The sequence below is a fragment of the Bufo bufo genome, chromosome 8 (assembly GCF_905171765.1).
Source record: "Bufo bufo chromosome 8, aBufBuf1.1, whole genome shotgun sequence".
NCBI classification, from domain to species: Eukaryota; Metazoa; Chordata; class Amphibia; order Anura; family Bufonidae; genus Bufo; species Bufo bufo.
This window is the reverse complement of record NC_053396.1, coordinates 80872364-80888410: the sequence shown is the minus strand read 5'-3', so window position 1 is coordinate 80888410 and position 16047 is coordinate 80872364. Positions and strand designations below refer to the sequence as shown.

At 43.6% G+C, this 16047-nt stretch overlaps 1 protein-coding gene across 1 annotated transcript in view; it reads right to left on the bottom strand.

The window, feature by feature from the left end:
* Positions 1-13629, bottom strand: part of STEEP1 (STING1 ER exit protein 1) — a 67155-nt gene extending 53526 nt beyond the window's left edge. The window contains exon 1 of the mRNA XM_040405759.1: positions 13434-13629. Within this exon, the coding sequence (XP_040261693.1) occupies positions 13434-13557 (124 nt within the window). The 5' untranslated portion in view covers positions 13558-13629. The remainder of the gene's footprint in view (positions 1-13433) is intronic.
* Between the last annotated feature and the right edge of the window lie 2418 nt (positions 13630-16047).

Sequence of the window (16047 nt, the reverse complement as noted above, 5' to 3'; positions counted from 1 at the left end):
TACTATCTCTTTACATCCCGGTAATGGTACCCTCTTTATTAAACTTCTGTTGTACCAGAATATTATATATCAGATATTATTTTCTTTTCTACTGTTGACTTTGCAATCTTTAGTAACAGAAAGGGGAGTCTCTAAATATAAAGCCCCTTTCCCAACCTTGATCTTATAGCATGTTTTAATTGGAAATAATAAAAAATAAGCTTATCAGATAATCCATATGTTTCCTTTAATTCTTGAAACTCCACTATATCCCCATTTTTCCAAATGTGACCTAGTCTACGTACCCCATATTTCTGCCAAATCTGCCTTTCAATGTCTCCTAGTTCTTCTAAATTTTCCATAATAAAGGCATCATGTAACTCTGTATCCTTCCATAAAGGGAACCTGCCATCAACTTTCTGCTTACCTCACTGAGGGCATCATAAATTAGCGACAGAAATGCAGATGTCAGCGGTGTGTCACTCATGAGCTAAAAGTCAGTGGTTGCCAAGAACCAGCATCATAATCATTGAAGCACAGGCCTTGAAAAGAGTCAAATCTACTTGAGAAGAGTCATGCTTATTCATAAGCTCCTGCTCTCCTCACCCATCTACAGATAATTCGCAGTTCTCTCCTAGAGAGAAAGGGAGAAAACTAGGTATTAGACTGTCAATCAGCAGGTGGGCGGGAGAGCAGGAATACATGAATAACCATGACTCTTCTCAGGTGGCCGTGACTCTTTTCCAGGCTCAGTCTGCAATGATTGTGATGTTGGTTTTCGGCAACCACTTTTTTAACTTATAAATGACAGACCGCTGAACAACTCACCTGTCTCTACTTTATTCTGCCGTTAGTATGGGCAGCATAAAGTTGATGAAGGGTTCCCTATAAAGCTTTTACATCATCCAGGTTTTGTTGCTCTTGTAAATGAATACCCGTCTCCAATACTTGACATATACCCCCGTTCAACTTTTATCAATAGAACCTATTACCGCCTTGTACATTGGGGTTCCCTCCCACGACAGCAGGTTCTTAACCTGACCAGCCACAAAATAGAGTTTCAAATTGGGGACTGTCAATCCTCCGGACGCTGTAAAATTTGCATTCTAATTCTAGGTCTTCGCCTCCTCCATATTAATTCACTAAAAAGGCTCTCTAAGATCTCATAAATGTTTGGTATTATTAATCGGGGAGTTCCATATTATGTAATTTATCATTGGGAGTAAGCACATTTTAATAAAGTAGACTCTACCTGCCATTAAAGGGGTTGTCCGGGATTGGGAAGAGTGGAGTATGTGTAAAACAATGCCCTAAATGTTACAATCGTGCCTGTCCTACCTTTACCCGACACTTCTAATGCCCAGTTTTCAAATCTCCAACTCTCAGCCGGAAGCGCTGTGTTTCCAAGACTCAGTGACGAACCGGGTCCCTTTCTGCCGAGTGAAGCCTCTTCTTCCGCTTCGCAGGGAGCCCGGTGACGTCATCCTCAGCCACATGAATTATTCAAAGTGCCTGGATGGGCAGTAACAAGGCGGAAACCAACTGCGCTAAGTCACGCCCATCTGGTCCGGTGACGTACCAGGCAGGGCGCTTTATTATGAAAGAAAGAGGCAGAGCACTGAATATTAATTAGGGGGCGGAGTCACGGCGGAGATGATATTCATTTGAAACCACGTGATGCCACGCTGCGCTGGGAACCACAGTGCAGTGCGGCAGGAAGATAGGAAAAATTAAACATAGGTGTAAAGAAAGCGTGAGGGGACCATCTGAGCCATGTAGAAATGGTGAAAATACTTAAAAACATATGGGGGGACCTTGATTCAGCTGTTAATAGGGAGTACACAAAAAAAATAAAAAATGATCCCGGACAACCCCTTTAAAATAGGCAACTTATTCCATATTTGTACTTTCCTTCTTATTTTGCTTATTAACGGGGCAAAAGGGAACCTGTCACCGGGATTTTGTGTATAGAGCTGAGGACAAGGGTTGCTAGATGGCCGCTAGCACATCGGCAATACCCAGTCCCCATAGCTCTATGCGCTTTTATTGAGATGAGTCAGGGACAGGACTCATCTCAGGTTAATTTGCATATGTATAAAATAGTTTTGGTTTTTTTACACAATAAAAGCACACAGAGCTATGGGGACTGGGTATTACCGATGTGCTAATGGCGATCTAGCAACCCATGTCCTCAGCTCTATGCCCAAAATCCAGGTGACAGGTTCCCTTTAAATGTAATCTTATGTAGTCCTGTGGGTTAGCTGTTATGTGGACTAGGTATTTCACACTCTCCCCCTCCTTTTTTACCTCCAGAAGCCCAGGTGCAAATTTCCCTAGTGGGTCTAGGGGGATACAGGACGATTTAGTCCAATTAATCTTTAACCCTGCTACCTTTCCGAACTCCTCGAATATCTCAAAAATACGTGGCAATGAATCATGAGACCCCACAAAATAACATCAAATCATCCGCGTACTTTGAAATTTTTTCCTCACGATTCCCAAACTTAAAGGGAACCTGTCACCAGGATTTAGTGCATAGAGCTGGGGACGTGGGCTGCTAGATGGCCTGGCCGCTAGCAGATCTGCAATACCCAGTCCCCATAGCTCTCTGCGCTTTTATTGCGTTAAAAAAACTTTTTGATCAATATGCAAATGACCTGATATGAGTCCTGTGTCTGGAGATGAGTCAAGCGGAAAGGAGCCCAGCACCGCCCCGCGTCCTCCAAATCTCCTCCTTGCTGGCGTCACAGAGCAGGAGCGCCGAAATCTCGCGATGCGCGAGCTAGCGCATGCGTAGTTCGTTCCCTGTGCTGATGCCAGTACAGGGAATGAACATGATGCCGACACTGCGCATGCGCTAGCTCGCGCATCGCGAGATTCCGGCGCTCCAGCTCTGACGTCAGCCAGCAAGGAGGAGATTTGGAGGACGCGGGGCGGTGCTGGGCTCCTTTCCGTTTGACTCATCTTCGGACACAGGACTCATATCAGGTAATTTGCATATTGATCAAAACTGTTTTTTTAACACGATAAAAGCGCAGAAAGCTGTGGGGACTGGGTATTGCGGATGTGCTAGCGGCCATCTAGCAGCCCACGTCCCCAGCTCTATGCACTAAATCCTGGTGACAGGTTCCCTTTCAAACCAACTATCCTTTTGTCCTGTCTTATTGTCGAGGCCAGTGGTTCCAATGCTATAGCAAACAAAAGGGGAGATAGGGGACACCCCTGCCTAACCGCTTTCCTGATCTGAAATGAGTCTGTCAGTTCATTATTAACGATTAATCTAGCATTTATATCTGTATATAACAGTTCAACCCATGAGATAAAGTTATTACCAACCAATCGATTTCTATCTGATTGATTACACTATCCAACCTCCCTTTCCATTTCCCCCTTTTCTTGATGTATTCTACTTCTATAAACATCTTCAACATATTCTCTCAGTATTTGCTTTTTCTCCAATTGTTCTTTAACTTCTCACCCCTGGTTATTTATCAAACTATAAATATAGTTAGTTCCCCTCTGTGCTGCTAACCTTTTTCCAGGGGAATGCCCCTGTATATAATGGTCTTTTATATCGTTTTGTTGCTGTTGCTAAGTCAGGAGGAACAAGTAATCTTTATATTTAGTTTGTTTCTCGCACCACCTCTGATACTTTTGTTCTGTTGGGTTCTCCACATATTCTCTTTCACGGTTGGTAACCTCCTGTTCTAACTTTTCCATCTGATTTCTTTTTTATATATGGAAGTATATTTCATAAAAATCCCTCTCCTGAAGGCTTTTCCAGCCTCCCATACCACCCAATTATCCGCCGTGATACATTTTTGTCAAAGTATTCTGTAATTTCATTTTGAATCTTATCGTGACTTCCCTTAATATTAATCCATCCTAGTTTGACTTTAGTCCACCCAATACTCCCTTCCTTCTCCTCCCTAATACAAACCGTTAGTAGATTGTGATCAGATACTCCTCGTTGTGCATATTTGACCTTTGTAATATCATACATTGCTTTTTTATTAACTATAGCCATGTCAATTTCTGATAAGACTTTATGGGTTTTGGAGAAGCAAGAGTATTTCTTGACCCTAGGATTTTGTAGTCTCCATATGTCAACCCATTCCAGTTTTCTAGTGTGTTTTTAATCTTGAATTTATACCAAATTCCTTATTATTTTCTAATCTACATCTATCTATTCTCTCATCCATAACCATATTAAAGTCACCTACTAACAATAGTACCCTATTACCTCTATTTATCGAAAAACCTTGAATTTTTATTAAGATTTCCATTGTGAAAGGGGGAGGCATGTATACATTTGCTATTATCCAAGGTTTGTTCTCCAATGAACAGACCATTATCACATATCAGCCCTCTATATCCATTACTATCTCTTCAATTTTTATTTTAAAGGGAACCTGTCACCGGGATTTTGTGTATAGAGCTGAGGACATGGGTTGCTAGATGGCCGCTAGCACATCTGTAATACCCAGTCCCCATAGCAATGTGTGATTTTAGTGTTTAAAAAAGACGATTTGATACATATGCAAATTAACCTGAGATGAGTCCTGTACGTGAGATGAGTCAGGGACAGGACTCATCTCAGGTTAATTTGCATATGTATCAAATCGTTTTTTTTACACAATAAAAGCACACAGAGCTATGGGGACTGGGTATTGCAGATGTGCTAGCGGCCATCTAGCAACCCATGTCCTCAGCTCTATACACAAAATCCAGGTGACAGGTTCCCTTTAACATCTTTGTGAACGAAAATGCTTACTCCTCTGGAGTATGAAGAGAACACTGAATGGAATGCCTTTTGTACCCATGGCTTACTTAACCACCTGCCATCTGGGCCATTTGCCCCCTTCCTGACCAGGCCAAATTTTGCAAAACTGACATATCTCACTTTATGTGGTAATAACTTTGGAACGCCTTTATTTATCCAAGTCATTCAGAGATTGTTTTCTCGTGACACATTGTACTTCATGATAATCATAAATTTGAGTCAAAATATTTCACCTTTATTTATGAAAAAATCCCAAATTTACCCAAAAATTAGAAAAATTCGCAATTTTCTAAATTTCAATTTCTCTGCATTTAAAACAGAAAGTGATACCTCATAAAATATTTATTATTTAACATTCCCCATATGTCTACTTTTTGTTGGCATCATTTTGGAAATGTCATTTTATTTTTTTTAGGACGTTAGAAGGCTTAGAAGTTTAGAAGCAATTCTTCAAATTTATAAGAAAATTGCCAAAACCCACTTTATAAGGACCAGTTCAGGTCTGAAGTCACTTTGTGGGGCTTACATAGTGGATACCCATAAATGACCCCATTGTAGAAACTACACCCCTCAAGGTATTCAAAACAAATTTTACAAACTTTGTTAACCCTTTAGGCGTTCCACAAGAATTAAAGGAAAATGGAGATCAAATTTTTAAATTTCATTTTTTTGGCAGATTTTCCATTTTAATCAATTTTTTTCTTTAACACATCGATGGTTAACAGCCAAACAAAACTCAATATTTATTACCCAGATTCTGCGGTTTACAGAAACACCCCACATGTGGTCATAAACTGCTGTATGGGCACACAGCAGGGCGCAGAAGAAAAGGAACTCCACATGGTTTTTAGATGCCATGTCCCATTTGAAGCCCCTTACAGTAGAAACTCCCAAGAAGTGACCCCATTTTGGAAACTAGGGGATAAGGTGCCAGTTTTATTAGTACTATTTTTGGGTACATATGATTTTTTGATCATTCATTATAACACTTTATGGGGCAAGGTGACCAAAAAATTGGTTGTTTTAGCACAGTTTCTATTTATTTATTTTTACAGCGTTCACCTGAGGGGTTCAGTCAAGTGACATTTTTATAGAGCAGATCATTACGGACGTGGCGATACCTAATATGTATACTTTTTCTCATTTATTAAAGTTTTACACAATAATAGCATTTTTGAAACAAAAAAATTATGTTTTAATGTGTCCATGTTCTGAGAGCTATATTTTTTTTATTTTTTGAGAGATTTTCTTATGTAGGGGCTCATTTTTTGCGGGATGAGGTGACGGTTTTATTGGTACCATTTTGTGGGACATACGCGTTTTTGATCACTTGGTGTTGCACCTTTTGTGATGCAAGGTGACAAAAATTGCTTGTTTTGACACAGTTTTTTTTTTTTTTTTTTTTTACGGCGTTCACCCGAGGGGTTAGGTCATGTGATATTTTTATAGAGCTGGTTTTTACGGACGCGGCAATACCTAATATGTATACTTTTTTTTTTTTTTTCATTCCTTACTTGGGGACTTTTTAAACTTTTTTTTATTTTTTTATTTTCAACCCTTTATTTTTATTTTTTTTATTTTACACTTTTCGTCCCCCATAAGGTCATACAAGACCTCTGGGGGACATTTACTTCACTTTTTTTTTTTTTTTTTTTCACTGTTGATTTCTCCTGTAACTGGGGCTGACAATGTAGCCCCAGTTACAGGACAAATGCACCCCTAGAGAGGCTATACAGCAGCAATCCAGCGCTGTACAGCCTCAGAGCAGGGCTGATCGAGGTCTCTGAGAGACCTCACACAGCTCCTGCACGCTCCGGTCCCGGCGGTCACATGACCGCCGGGCCGGAACAGGAAGCGCACAGCGCTTCCTTCTCTGCAGACACAGCGCTCGGTGAGCGCTGTGTCTGCAGCGATCTAGAAGGCAGGGACACCTGGGAACTGTCCCTGCCTTGTCTTAGGGTTGCCCTGCTGTCACTGACAGCGGGCAACCCGATCAGCAGCTGCACGATTAGCGTGCAGCTGCTATTTCTGAAAGGACGTTCTAAAACGTGCTTTCAGAAATAGACGTCCACCCATAGGACGTTTATATCCTATGGGCGGACGTAAAGCGGTTAAACCTATACTATTTTCTTTAGTTAGGTGCGTCTCTTTCAGGAATATTATTCCTGGTAAAAACTTATTAAATCACATTAAATACTGCAATTCTTTTCAACCCTGTGCCAAGGCCTCTAATATTCCATGAAACTACACGCATAATTTAGGTACTAATAGGGCTTAATATTGTGTGAGAGAGTGTTCTCTCCACTAGGAGACATAAACGGGGATCCGGGTAAGAGTCCACCACTGCACCAATTTTTTTTTTAAAAAGCCTACCCCCCCCCTCCTCCCAATTGAACCAGTGGGCTAAACATACACCTGGCTACCTTACCAAGCAGTCAACTCCCTCCCTGACGACAAGCCCAGCACAATTCTTCAGTATACGCTTTTCCCCATCCACTCTTACTTCATCCGAAGTATTAAAAAAAAGTTTTTTTTCTCTCCACTTGAGATACCCTTCTTACATAGTTCTATTTTTACTTTTATAAATCTATTCTTTTCTTGCTGTGTCTCTTTTGTATAATTCTTCCTTGCCCTGCGGAGTATCTCATCTCAATCTCTAGCTGTTAATAGTTTGACCATTATTGGCGGCTTTTTGTGGACACTATGGGCTCGTTCGACAAAATCTATGCATCTTGAGATGTCTTTCCCCAACTTTTCCTGTGAACCAATTCTGCATAAAAGGGGCTACATCTTGTCCTACTCCCTCTGGGAAACCCAAGCACCTTAAATTTACTCTCATGGATCTGTTTTCCATATCTACTAATTTGCTCTTTATCGCTTTATTTTCTAGGATTATTTTTATTTTATTTTTCTTGTCACCTATACTTATTTCCTCCAGATTGGGCGATTTATCCTCCACAGTCCTACAGACCTCTCCTTTTTCCGTGTTTACCCTGGAGCCTCTCTCTCCACTCAGGGAAATCTCTCCCTTCTCTTTATTTGAGCCATTGGAACAATTATGTTCTTCTAAGTGTAAAAAGGACCCCTCCCTATCTTGGGCTTCAATATCCCTCTTATGTTTTGCATTTTTGGGGGAACTCCGTTGTTTATTCATGTTCATGTTGGTTATTAGTTGTTGTTTAGTGCGACCAGGCTTATTTGCTCCTGGGGAAATGGGGGTTCTCCAGATTTATTTGGGGTTTCCCTCTTTAACCTCCTAATTGTTTTGCCATCTCTATTTTTTCTTTATGTTGTTTATTTAATTTTCCTTTCTTTTATTCTTCCCTCCTCCCCTTTTTTTCCTCCTTTTCTCTTCCTCCCCTTTTTCTTTTTTGTTTCCTACTTCCTTCCCTTTTCTTTTTTTAAATTCCACTTGAAACCCAAACACCTCCACCTTCTAATTTTTTGGGCCAATTTGAAATATTAAACACAATATCAATTAATTTTATCCGTAAATTAAGCAAAAGGCGTAATGTCCATGATCTCTAGAATCTCAAAAACAAAAAGTCCATAGCAAGATACCCATTGACATATGTGATTAGAAAAAGCTTAAAAGGGCCAAAGAAAGATGAGGAATTAAGGAGAAATTAACTTTTTTTTTCCCCTCTTCCCCCTTTTCTCCTTCTTATCACTTTAGCTTAACCAACCCTATTAGTGCTTTTATGGTAGATTATTCAACGAATCCAAGGGGTCAAGTCCAAAGTATCAATTGTCCATTCTCCTTTAAGGGAGGGGAAAAAAAAAACATGATTGAGGAATACAAGGGGAAAAATCATACGTAGCTATGTTGACAGTCCTAGAGCAGGCCAATATACCACTTTGGATAAACATATGATCCAGCTCACCTCCGTAGTAGAATATATGGTCCCGGCTCCAGTGGCCCTAGGGGAGTGTTCCCGTAGCAGGCTGCAGGTAAGGAGAAAGAAGGTCCCGGAGACAAATAGAGTTCCTCTATCAGCTTTCCTTTAATATTCACATAAAGTTGACAGACGTCACCACCCTCCACATGACATAATATTATTAATATTATGTCATGTGGAGGGTGGTGACGTCTGTCAACTTTATGTGAATATTAAAGGAAAGCTGATAGAGGAACTCTATTTGTCTCCGGGACCTTCTTTCTCCAATATACCACTTTCAAGTCTATGCAGATAAGGCGCCCTCTACAAATAAAGCTTTACATTTTTTTATGAATTTTTGCTCTAATAGTGCCAAATTACTATATACTAGTCCCCCTATAGCTTATTATCACAAGTGGCAATCAATATTTACATGTTTGACCCCCTTTTTTGCTGATGTCTCTATTCTAGTAATAGTACCGAGTGCCCATGCCCTTAATCGCTTCATCTGCGCTACTGCGCATGCGCGATGACGCGAGACGTCCCGTGACTTCACGTGCATCGCCGCGATTACGCCAGGCGTACGGCGATCCACACCGAGCGCAGCTATTTGATTTCATAGGTTGCGGCTCATTTGATACAAGCCATCCTCCACACCAGACGTTCTTTTTCTTCAGGTATGTGACTATAGATGTGCCTTATTCTTTGCTTTGGGCCCCCCCTTTGGTCTGTATAATAGGCGCAGTGCGGTGACATCCAGGAACGACCACAGACATATTTTGGCATTTGATATTGTGGCACTTCTTTGGACTATACTTTTCTGGACAATGCTTTAATAGAATAACAACATTTCTATACTACAGTGGCCCACAACTAGCATGTGAATATCGATATATATATATGCATATACACATATAGTGTCCCCCTTAAGACTAACCTATATTAATATAGAGATATAAATTCTTTTTACAGGTTCCAACTGTATACTAGGAATCTCCTGACCTTTGTGTCACTCTGCATCTGACCTCTATTTCTAATGGTCTTCTCTGGTATATGATGTTCAAGTATTATTACATATTTGTGTATTTTGCATCCTTATTTTATTATCTTTATCTCTACATATTATTATTTTGTTATATTACTACACGCTTTATGGATATTTATATTAATATACTCTGACGTAAATCTCTATATATCCAGGATTGTGTACAACCTTATAGAATATATGTACTACAATTATTGTCTTACTTTAGGCCGTGAACAAGGTCTCGGGATGAGACCGAAACGTTGGCCTTAGCCCATTTTTCTGGATGGATAAATAAACAACTATTTACTTAATGTATAATATATAGAACCGCGGCACTCAAATTAAGTGCATTACACACTGTAATACACTTACAGCCTGCCCCCTGGATCTCACGGGCTGTCACAGAAGGCATCGGGCTGCCTTCCCTGCCATCGGGTCCCCGTCACATCAGCGTAGGGGCCTGATGGCCCCACCGCAACCCGGCAGGATCTTGCACGTGCAAGGGTTAAATGAGCTGGCATCTGTGTTTTCACATACAGCAGCAGTCCGGCTATCAGTGACTGCCAGATCCCTATGGTTGATCAGGCGGGCGCAGCTCCTGCACCCGCCCAAACAGCCCTCCGTACATGTACAGAGCAGGTCCTTATGGGGTTAATACTGGTCATAACCCCATTTAATGTAAAAATTAACCGTTGTACAGAGCACATTCACTACTGAGAGCAGAACAGAAATAATGGAATCGCAGGACACGAATGATGCAACAGCGTCCTCTGTGCGACGCTGTACCCCTGCTTACAGTCGCGGTTCCGGGCACCGTGCTCATCTGTGATCGTGGTCTGTGCTTCCCTGTCTCTGCTGCAGCTTTGGGTTCTGCCTGTGTGGTTAGTATTACCTTTGAAGATTCCGCTCCACAACTTCCATTCAACCTGAACACTGCTTGAACTCGGCTTCGGTTGTGGCAGGGGCGGGGCTGAGTTGTGTCAGGTGATCTTGTTAACCTATCCTGCAGGTACTTTAGTAGCTCAGCCCTCTAGCCAGATGCCTTAGTGTCAAGGTCCTAATCTTGTGCTAAAGAGCTTGCTTACCACTCGTGTTCCTAACTTGGTTTATGTCCTATCCCAGCCTGCTTGCATCGCCTCTCCTGTTGCCGACTCGGATGGTCTGACCTTGCTCCTGTGCCGCCTGCCTTGACCCTTTGCTCATCTTGATTACATCTCTGCATCATCCTCCGCTTCCTGTCTTGTTGTTCCTGGTCATGACCCTGCCTGGTTTACTACGTCTGTACCTTCGCAGGTACCTCCTGAACCAGCTGTTACTGACAAGTTTACGCTCAATAGTAGCCCCTGGCAACTACCGACGGTCAAGCCTATCTTCACCATCTGAGGCTCTAGTGAAATCCGGGTAATTGCTTAGTCACGCTCCTCTGGAGTATTGCGAGTCAGTGGCACAGTGGGTTCACATCCGCTGTTCCGTAATAAATGGTACCCAATTGGGTCCATTGGACTTTTATCATAGGACCTGCCATTTTACCAGTCAAAATAGTGCAGCACTACTTTATCTCCAATTTTTCACAAAGTTTGTGACAGATTCCTAACACACCAAGATGTGTTAGGAATCTAACATACCGAGGTTAGAGAAATGTAGAATTATGGTATTTTTGGCTGCAGTGGCAATTTGGTAATTAACGTATTTTTCTGACTAAAAGACACACTTTTTTCCTACCAAAAGTGACGGAAAAGTGTCAGTGCGTCTTATAGTCTAAATTCTAAGGACCGCTTGAATTCAAATTCTAATGACCCTTCTCGAGCTGCACCTACTCTCTGGAATACTCTGCCCCGGAATATCCGGTCAAATCCCAACTTCCCTACCTTCAAACGTGCCTTAAAAACATATCTTTTCAGGCAGGCTTATCGAGATTCTTAAACTGACTGTTACCCAAGTAAACCCCCTTCCTCTCCCCTAAACTCTTTAGACCTGAACTCGATCTTCTGACAGTCCTACACCCAAAGCACTAGCACATGCAGTTCGGCCTACACCCTACATTTCAGTACAAAGATCGCTAGACTACTTAATTTAACAATCAACTATCTTTTGTGTCACCTCCACTTCCTCATAGATTGTAAGCTCTTGCAAGCAGGGCCCTGACTCCTAGTGTTTCAGTTGTATATTAGCCAGTAATTCTGTGATGTCTTGTTTTGCACATGAACCCTCTGAATTGTAAAGCGCTATGGAATGTGATGGCACTGTATAAAGATTATTATTAAAGAGGACCTTTCATGGGTCCAAACATTGTAAAATAACTATCTGGACATGTAGAGCGTCGCCCAGGGATCTCACTCTGGGCGCCGCTCCGTTCGCCCGCTGTGGCTCCGTTAGTAGCAATTACCATACAGGGCGGGAGAAGGTAACGGAGCCACAGCGGGCGAACTGAGCGGCGCCCAGGGATAATAGTAAGTGCAGTGAGATCCCTGGGCGCCGCTCCGTTCGCCCGCTGTGGCTCCGTTACCTTCTCCCGCCCTGTATGGTAATTGCTACTATCGGTAAACCAAGGAGGAATCTGCCCTGTTTCTCCCTGGGCGTTCCCAGGGAGAAACAGGGCAGATTCCGCCTTGGCTTACCGATAGTAGCAATTACCATACAGCGCGAGAGAAGGTAACGGGGCCACAGCGGGCGAACGGAGCGGCGCCCAGGGATAATAGTAAGTGCAGTGAGATCCCTGGGCGCCGCTCTACATGTCCAGATAGTTATTTTACAATGTTAGGACCCAAGGTCCTCCTTAAGTATATAATAATATATTTCCTCCTCCAAATCCTAGATGCATCTTATAATCCAAAAAATACAATATTAATAAACTAGCAATAAAGCCCACTGTGTGACAAAATACAATGGGCTCTAAAAAAAAAAAAAAAAAACTTTGCCCCTAACATGCAACCACTGTCCCTTGTGTGTCCCCCTCTGCATGTCCATTGTGCAAAAAAATACAGTGGGCTCTACAACATTCTTCTTGGTCTTTTTTTTTTCATGAGACTTTCACTGGTCCTGACATTACAATATAAGTACCTGGCACTGCTGGGCATGTTGATGTCCTTGAGCTTATTTTTTTCGGGCTGCTATGTTACCTGCAAGCCGGCACCTGGCCTGCGCACGCCAAGCCGGCACCTGGTCAGCGCACGCCAAGCCGGCACCTGGTCAGCGCACGCCAAGCCGGCACCTGGTCAGCGCACCCCAAGCCGGCACCTGGTCAGCGCACCCCAAGCCGGCACCTGGTCAGCGCACCCCAAGCCGGCACCTGGTCAGCGCACCCCAAGCCGGCACCTGGTCAGCGCACCCCAAGCCGGCACCTGGTCAGCGCACCCCAAGCCGGCACCTGGTCAGCGCACCCCAAGCCGGCACCTGGTCAGCGCACCCCAAGCCGGCACCTGGTCAGCGCACCCCAAGCCGGCACCTGGCCTGCGCACGCCAAGCCGGCACCTGAGCATATAATAGCCAAGACCCTAGCACAGGGGTCAGCAACCTTCACCACTCCAGCTGCTGTGAAACTACAACTCCCAGCATGCAAACATTCTCGGCTGTTCTTCTAACTGCCATAGAGTGAAAGGAGCACTGTGGGAGTTGCAGTTTCGGAACACCTGCCTGAGGTTGCTGATCCTTGATCTGGTGTTTCTACCCGCTGTTATTATAAGCGGTCATCATGCACAGAAAACTACTACTAAAGCTTCAGTATCCACTGACCATCTGGCTCTGAGCTCCAGCCAGGCCAACTCACCCAACACAAGCACCATCTGCCCACACAGGCAGTAATACACGTGTAATGGTTTCTCTCCATCGTCATACTCCTCCCGGTCACGTGTGTCCGAGCAAACCACCGACCGCGACACCACCTTAGGCATCGCGGGACAAGAAACTGCTTCCTAGCCCAGTGACCGAACCAGCTACAGCCAGGATAGAGCCGTCTCACAATAGTCGCTGAGATATGACGTCACCCCTGACGCGCTCTTACAACTTTATTGACACCACAAAAAAATAACATTAAGTGGTGTCTAGGTCTGTATTTGTGTGCGTGTATTTTGTTGTGATATAGAAATAACAAATGTGAAGCAGAAAACAATCAGGAAAAAGTTGTAAAAATGGAGACATGATATGTTATGTAAGCATATATCACTGGAAGCAGAAGAAGTGTTTTCTTAGTATACAGTATATGAAAAGAATTGCAGCATGATAATAATGGTCAATTGATAAAAGAAGTTACGCTTACACAATGTTCCCTAATTCCCGTAGACTTATGGCCCCTGGACACAGCCGACAGTCTAAGGGTATTTTTACACTAGCGTTTTTTGATTCCGGAACTACCTGCTGAATCAGGCAAGCCGTGTACAAGGGCTTTTTTTCCGTATCCGTTAGACGGATTCATCCGGAATAACGGATCCGGTATTTAAATTTTTCAAAGATCCAAAGCCTGGCGCCTGCGCAGACCGGAAAACCGGAGAAGGCGATGCGGGAATTTCCGGAACACTTGGTACCGGATCCGGTATTAATACATCTGTATAGAAATTAATGCCAGAACCAACAAGTCAACAAGTGCGGTATTGCTATGGTATTTTGTCCGGTCACATACCGTACAAGGGACGGAAAGGAAGGCATCGTGATGCATACTGAACGGATTGCTTTCCATTCAGAATGCATTAGGACAAAACTGATGCGTTTTTTCCTTACCGGATTTCAATACCGGAAAATAATAACGCTAGTGTGAAAGTACCCTAATGGGTGCGGTGGGCTCCCAACTCTCCCCCGACAGACAATATCAAGGGAAAGGAGGATCGGGAGAAGGGAATATTTTCACCTGATCCAAGTTTAGTCGGCAGCACTTTCTCCCCTTTTTTGATTGAATACAGATACATGTTTGGCCAAGCCATATGTGCTTTGTGTACAGGAGCCGGGCTGAAAGATCGTCTGGTCGACAGCTATTTAATATGTATGCTTGTCCTCATACCTAGCAGCTGGAGTTTAAGTACAGTAAAACACAACAAGATGCATGCCTAGAAATGCAGCAAAATCACCATAAAAACTATGGGGGTCATTTATCAAACTGGTGTAAAGTAGAACTGGCTTAGTTGCCCATAGCAACCAATTAGATTCCACCTTTCATTTTTCACCGCTCGTTTGCTAAATGAAAGGAGGAATCTGATTGGTTGCTATGGGCAACTGAGCCGGTTCTTCTTTACACCAGTTTGATAAATGATCCCTGTAGTAAGGCGCAAGGGTCCGTCGTTGGCGGAAGGTATGAGTCACCGAGGTTTCTGGCCTCGGTGAAGTAAGAGCCGGTATTTTCAGGTGTCAGCGGCAGCTAATGCTGATTGACAATTTGCTATTTTAATATGGCTGTATAGCTGATCCGGGACTGCTCTTACTGGGAGTAGTCAAAGTGATGGGTGGGTGACTACTGTGAATAAACATGGACATTTGAATTATGAACTTGTACTTTGCCTTTGTACCCGCTTATCCCAACTACCAGAGCGAATCCCCACAATTGGTGGAGGATGTGGGAATTGCAGTGAGGCTGGCGTGAAGGCCAAAATATTTTTCTTTTTCTGGGCACGGTTGTATGTCTTACATCAAACCAGCGAGATTACAACCCATGTCCCTCGACAAAATGGAAGCTGTCGTGAAAGCCCTCGTGGAAACTAACCTGCAACAGCGGGAGGCCAATAAGCAACAACAGGAAACAAACCAGCTGCTGTTACAACATGTGATGGCTTTACAAGCAGCAGGAGCATCCCAGAGCGTCCACTATGCCCGGAAAGCGGTCTGTGCGGCGATCCCCAAGATGACCCCCGCAGACAACGTCGAGACCTATTTGGTGATCTTCGAGAAGGTAGCCGTGAGAGAGAAGCTACCTGAGGTCGTCGCTCCGTTCCTGGCGTCTGAACCCTAGCAGGTGTATTTTGACTTACCGGATGATAAAGCGGCTGATTACCCGACAGTAAAGGGTGAGATCCTGGCGAGACTGGGGGTGAATGTATTATTACGGGCACAGCGGGTGCATCAGTGGGAGTTTAAACCGGCTGAGCCCGCGAGGCCCCAGTATTATACCCTTGGACCGTCTGTTGGCTGATGTGTTCTGGAGGGCTTTGCCGTACCCCCTCCAGCACTGGATCGGCCAGGTGTCTACTGGTAATGCCCTTGAGATGGTGGACCTGGTGGAACGCTATGAGGCTACCAGGAATTTGAAAGGGGGTTAATTTGGCAGGGGGGCAGCCAAACTCCAGCAATCTCCAACCCAGACCCAGAGACTTGTGCCAACCAAGCCCACCCGGGGTGTACCCACCGTAGACCCGGCTCCAATAGTATGCTGGCGGTGTCAGAAGCCTGGCCACGTAAGG